General features: G+C 35.7%; 1 protein-coding gene across 1 annotated transcript; it reads right to left on the bottom strand.

The window, feature by feature from the left end:
- Positions 1 to 4,312: 4,312 nt before the first annotated feature.
- LOC145038468 (gibberellin 20 oxidase 1-like) lies at positions 4,313 to 6,240 on the bottom strand. The gene is made up of 3 exons (XM_078986823.1): positions 5,438 to 6,240; positions 4,949 to 5,270; positions 4,313 to 4,849 (listed from the first exon to the last, which is right to left on the bottom strand). Exons 1-3 carry the CDS (start codon positions 6,064 to 6,066, stop codon positions 4,583 to 4,585), a joined length of 1,218 nt encoding a protein of 405 aa, XP_078842949.1. The 5' UTR covers positions 6,067 to 6,240; the 3' UTR covers positions 4,313 to 4,582.
- Positions 6,241 to 6,709: the final 469 nt, after the last annotated feature.

Genomic DNA, 6,709 nt, shown 5'->3' with positions numbered 1-6,709 from the left:
ATTCTCAAGCCTCATTACCTCTCTCCTCTCTCATCCTCTTGCTTGTTTGCGTGTGAACCATTAGAGACGTGAAACTTGTGACGCTTGCTCTCGAGGTTTCAAGAAGACTAGGATTTCATTGTTACTACTATATAACAATTAAAGGGATGTTTTTCTAACCCTAGATCTAAATTTCTATCATAATATAGGTTTCCTAGGGTTTCCTAATTGATGTTCAAATGTTGTATGTTCAATTAGATAAAACATAGACCATGAAAATTAAGGTTGCATGCACACATAGGTTTTTGCTTGTTATACTCAAAACCCATCAATTTTCACATAAATTTACCTAACATTCTAGAATTCAAGATAAAAAAATGACCTAGCATGCATCCCTATTTATACCTGAGGGATCAAACCTAAAACCCCAATGGGCCAAGCCCATTGTCTTATAGTCCCATGAAAGGTGTTAACCAATCACAATCCATCATGCAACATCTTCTGTAACAGTCTTCCATGTCATACAACCCATAAGTATAAACAATAGACATGATGGACCACCTTGACCATTGTGGAGCATCATAATGCACGGGTGGTGCATCATGAATACTAATAGCCCAACATCAATCATGGTGGCACGACATAGAGTATTTCTTGAGTATGATCATCTATTAGGCATACATCGATCAACATGGCACAACAAAGGAATCGAGATGGCGTATCATGTACCAAGATGGTCCATGATGGCGCAACATGTCCTCCATGGCGCAATATCTCATGAGGAAGGCGCAACTTGTCCTCAAGATGACATAACTTCTCCTCCTTGGCACAACTCCACTCCTTGATGGCGCAACATCAATACCTTTGGTGTAACTCTTTTCCTCTTGGACCAACACCTTCATGAATAGCGCAAGATATAACCCCATGGCACAACATCCTCTATGCTTGGCGCAACATGTTGCTACATGTTGCTCCAAGTGCTCCAAGTTGCTCCAAACCACTCCAAGTCACTCTAAGTTACTCCAAGCCACACTAAGTTGCTCCAAACCACATTTTGGAAGATTCGTTCCTTTGTCACTTGATGCGTTCCTTTGTCTAATGATCTATTTCTTTCTCAAAAGATATGTTCCTTTGTCAAATGTTCTATGAACCCCGAGTGTTCCATTGTGATCTAAGTGCTCCAAATGCTCCTTTGAGCATGATCCAAAAGTAACAGTGATGCAAAATGTCTGGAGGTGGTGGCCCTTACCACATTATGGTTTATACGGAAGGTGAGAAAATTTATTTTTCGAAATTATACTATCCCATCTCACTACAAGAAAAAAAGGTATTAGCAGCGACAAAAATTGCCACTATTAATCACCAAAGTCGCCGCTAATACCTTTACCGGTGACACGTCGTCGACATTAAGTCACCGCTACTGTCTTGTCGCTAATGCTCAAAAATTGACCGCTAATTATAATGTCGCCGCTAATGCTCTTTTCGCTGCTAATGCTCTATGTCGCCATTAATAGTGTCTCCGTTATTGTGTTTTTCTAAAGGAGCCATTTTCGAGTGTCCAAAAACCGATGCATAGTAATGTTAAATGCAGAAAAAACCGATACGTTAAATGCAGAAAAACGATTACATAATATCCAAGTTTTATAATACCATGCATACACCAAAATGAATAACAAAATTCATATAAATTTATGTCATACTAGAATCTCTAATAAAAGATAAAACTAATACGATGTGTTATCATCACTGCTACCCTCGTTCCCTCCTATATGTTCCGCAGTAGACTCCAGATCATTGGACGTTGATCGAATATTCTCCAACTACGTAGTAAATAACAACCTATAAACTTGTAAGTTAAACTATTAATATAAATCAAACTAAAAATTACCAAATGATAAGAAAACTATCAATTACCAATTTATCCATATATCAAAAAACTATTTAATTAACAAACCAACTAACTAGTCTTAACCTTCTAAGTTAAACCAACAATCAAACTAACAAACTAACAAAGTAATAATTATCAATTTATCTACAAATACACATTACATAGTAACTATTATAGTAATGTACTTTAAATAACATTTTCAATAATAGCATCCTACTTGTTTTTTGTTTGTTTTTTCCGTTATGATATAGTAGTTTACACATTACATACAAATACACACATACGTACATTATACACATGTACATAATTTTATACACATATAAGAAATACACATGGATTTCACACACATATATGAAACACAGACACACACACACACACACACACACATATATATATATATATATATATATATATATATATATATATATATATATAATGCACACATATACAACAAATTACAAAAAATGCACCTGTGGTCCCCAAAATTTTGCCCTCTTTCAACTGGTGTTGGTAGTCTTCGGCTATGTAGTCAATAGCGGCGCTACAACGGTTAGCGGAGGTAAGGAATGTTATTTCAAAATAGCGGTTTAGATTAATGGTGATGCTATTAGCGTCGCGACTGACCGCTATTTACCGCAATTATGGTCACCGCTATAGCGGCGCTATAACCGCTATTTGAATAAATTCCAATTTTGGTAACCGGTTTGTGAAGTATGATTAACTAATTATAATATGTGAAGCACGATTAACTAAATATGATATGTGAATTATGATTTACTGATTAACTAATTAACTGGATTGGCTTGAACTTTAAAGTATGATATATTGATTAATACTTTAATATATATATATATAAATTCTAAATATTATAAAAAACGTTATATCACTGCTATACCGCCGGGAGAACCTCAATTTCAAATAGTAGTCAGTGACCACTATTATATTTTTAACCGCGATAACTATTTAGGTCTTCGGTACTGCAACAATCGTGGTGGTGGTGGTGTAACTTAAGACAACATAAACCAAAAAAAAAAAAAAAAAAAAAAAAAAAAAAAAAAAAAAAAATAAAAATATTAGGTCAAGAATTCTGGTCAAAGAGAAAGAGAAAGAGAGAAGAGGGAAGAGGGAACATACAGTCGCCAAAAAAACGAAAGGCGTCGTCGGTGTTTGCTCTGTCGCCGGCAAATTGTGGTCGACAGTGGTGTATATCTGGTCGAAGCTTCAATCGTGGGTGACTGGAGCTTCAATAATTATGGGTTTGGAAGTCGAAATCGTCGGAGGAAGAGTTCAATTGAGGTTTTGTTGCGATTTGGAATGAAAGCACGAATGTGTCTGATGTAGATGGAGAGAAGTAGCAGTGATAATAAAATAGCGGCGACAAAAGTATTTACCAGCGACATTTTGGGGTAATTGGAGGGAATTTATTCGCTATCTATATTTTCGAGCATTACCGCTATTTGTGTCGTCGGTAATTGTATCTAAAACGGAATTGATCAACAGTCGTTCGATTGGGTGATATGATCAAAGAATGGAATTACTTCTTGGGGGACGACGCAGATCGTTCGATTGGGTGATATGATCAAAGAATGGAATTACTTCTTGGGGGACGACGCAGATCGTTGTGTACCACTTTTACCGGCGACTCCACCATTTGCGGCGACAAATAAAATTGTCACCGCTAATGGCATTGCCGGTAATGCACGTTTTTCCTTGTATCCTCGAAGCTTGCTAATGATATCGAGGTGTAGGTATTCATTTAATTTAAAAATAGTTGGAAAACATAGTAACATACAACCTTAAATGGGTTGTTAATGTTGTAATTCGTTGTTAGCTTCCTAAAGTTCGATTGTTATTTTGGCCTTCCTTCTAGCATCTTGTTGCGCATTTATTTAATTTTTATATAAATTTGTAGCCGTTGCCGCTATAAAAAACCCTAAATGAAAGCTAACCTAAAGGCTAAAGGTCTAATCAAACTTAATTAACATTGTAAATTTCATTTGAATGTTTAAGTTGTACATTAATAACTTATGTAGTACACTCATCATCTGACCCACGACATTCATTCTTGTCGTTGCCTCCTACCCCATCCTCATATTGGGAGACGTCACCTTGCCAGTGGCCACCGTTATAGAAGAGAAATTGAAAAAAATAATCTTATAGAATTCTTTTATTCAACGTTGAAGTTTTTATACCACCAAACAAATACATAGATCAAATATATTTTTGTTAATATTAAGCCAATTTAATATACATAATTGCAAAATTTTAGTGCCCTCGATCCTTAGCTATAATTAATTATATATTTAGGGTGTTTACTTGAAACTCAATTATAGTGTTGTGAGATACAGTACTGGTGGAGTTGTGGTGGACTGGTGGTTGCAACTTCTTGGACATAGTGGATTCATATAGTTTTATATAAAAGTTTTAAATTTAAGAAATCCCATGTGAACAAAACCAAGCCAAAATTTTTCACGCGCAGTCAATACAGGAATCAAGACTATACAAACCAAATCAGAGCTCGATCTTACACAAATTAAACCTGTATATGAATCTATAGGGACATGAATGTACGAACAAGCCTTAGGTACCGCTAATTAACATGTTTTTTGCTGCATAATCTGGCATAGATCATTGATTGAAATACGAATGATTTGAAGGATTCTCAACTTGTACAAAACTGAAACTGGATTCTCTTCAAGTTCTTAAATGCATCCATCATTTTCTTCCATTCTTAAGCCAGTTTGAGAAGGCGTCAAGGGTATTCTTGTCTGCTCTATAATGTTTCTGAGTGAACTCGAGGAAAGTCGACCATGTAAAATCTGGATATCTTCTCTGCTTATTAACATCTTCAACCAATGGTTTTGGTGGGCACACGACTTTGTCCATTCTAGGAGACAGAAAGAACGCAAGAGACTTTCTTGGTGTGTGATTATTCACAACTGCTCTATGTAAGCAACTCTTGTACAATCCGTTTGATAATGCCTGCGAAAAGGAAACCCTAATTACAAAATCTACATAAAAGTGTTCATCCTTTAATTCTTTATTCTTGAAGATGTCTAGATAGGTATTTTGAACACTTACCATGAATGTATCTCCGATATTGACAACAAAGGCTTCGGAACATGGAGCAATGGAGTGCCATTTTTCGTCTACAAAAACTTCAAGCCCACCAACATTATCTTGGTGAAGAATGGTTAGAGATGTTGGATCACAATGGGGACCGGTTCCAAGTGTTTGATCTGGTTTTTGGCAAGGCGGGTAGTAGTTTAATCTCATTATCGAATCATTTTCTTCATAGAAATCCCTAAAATAGGATTGACCGATCCCAAGGCTCATTCCTAGTAGCTCCATGATACTAAGAGAAAGTTTGCTCATAGCTTCACAGTATTCTTGACAAACTCTCCTATATATAGAACAATGTCAATATCAGTTTTTAGAGTGCAGGTGACTATTGGTTTTCTTGCATCAGTAGGACGTCGCATATAATGAAAAGAAAAAAAAAAAAAAAAAAAAGCAGTAGTTTGCTTATGGAAAAGCAATAAATTACGAAATTTATGCTAGTGTTGGTACCCGAGATAACTAAAATCTTCCCCCATTACTTTCAAGAAGTAATCTTGAACCAAATTTGAGGATAGTGGATCAGCAGAATATCGAACAGAAAGTGTTTCTTTCCATGGAAGCTTGGAGGAGAATCTATTAGTGAAGCTACTAGCGTATCCACAGTACTCACCAACTTTTCGTTGAGCCTTTTGCTTCTCCGAAAGTGGCATTCCAAAGAAAAGATCCATGATCTTGTGAGCTTCATTTATCAACCTCGGATCAATACCATGGTTAACAACTTGAAAGAACCCATGTTCTCGACAAGCAGCATCAACTAGGTGAGCCGCATTGCACACTGCAAGGGGGTCACCGGTCAGGAAATCCTTTAGGTCAATCGGAGGAACACGAAGTTGTGGTAGTGGTAGATCAAGGTGGGGCTTTTCGTCCTCAGGCCACATGAATTGTTGGGGTATGCTAGTTTCATTTTGAAGAAACGATGCATCAAAGATAAATGGATTATTTCTAAAGTTTGTTTCTTTTTTGGGTAAACGTGATGGTGAAGGAAGAAGGAAAGGAGGCATAGATGTTCTTTTAAATGAGAAATAGATTCCCAAACAAGATTTTGCACAAATAGTTGGTATGACCTTATGAGGGTTCATTATCGATCTATATATATACACATGTTTGTATGTATGAGAGAGAGAGAGAGAGAGAGAGAGAGAGAGAGAGAGAGAGAGAGAGAGAGAGAGAGAGAGAGAGAGAGAGAGAGAGAGAGAGAGAGAGAGAGAGATGTCAAGAAAAAGAATGAAAAGCGAATTCAAAAAATGCTTTAGAGAATGAAAGAGAAAAAGCCAAGACCGTTCATTGGGGAAATCATTCAACAAAAGTAGGAATATTTATAGACTACTCTGTTGCAATATTTTACTCTCCATCTCACATTATACACACATCGTACGTTATATTTACTAATATATGCTACTACTTCTAAATTTTATTTACTAATATATCCTACTACTTCTAAATTTTATTACCAAAACATTGTTGCTTAAGTCTTATTTTTTTAACAGTTTACTTATGATAATTATATTTTATCAAAAATTGCATTCGTCATATATTATTATTTGCAAACCTCTCGATGGGTCCACTTTTCTGGATTGTGTAGATTCCTCACCGATTTGATTTATTTTCGTTAAAGTTTTTTGTTTAAAGCGATTAATAAACAAATGAGATTGCAAACAATGATAAATAATTTTCCTAAATTTGCACTTTAAAGATTTTATTGTTTTATAAAAAAGCATTTAA

Source organism: Lactuca saligna, chromosome 4 (assembly GCF_052625555.1).
Source record: "Lactuca saligna cultivar CGN05327 chromosome 4, ASM5262555v1, whole genome shotgun sequence".
NCBI classification, from domain to species: Eukaryota; Viridiplantae; Streptophyta; class Magnoliopsida; order Asterales; family Asteraceae; genus Lactuca; species Lactuca saligna.
Note: the sequence above shows the minus strand (reverse complement) of the source record. Positions and strands in the feature narration are given on the sequence as shown.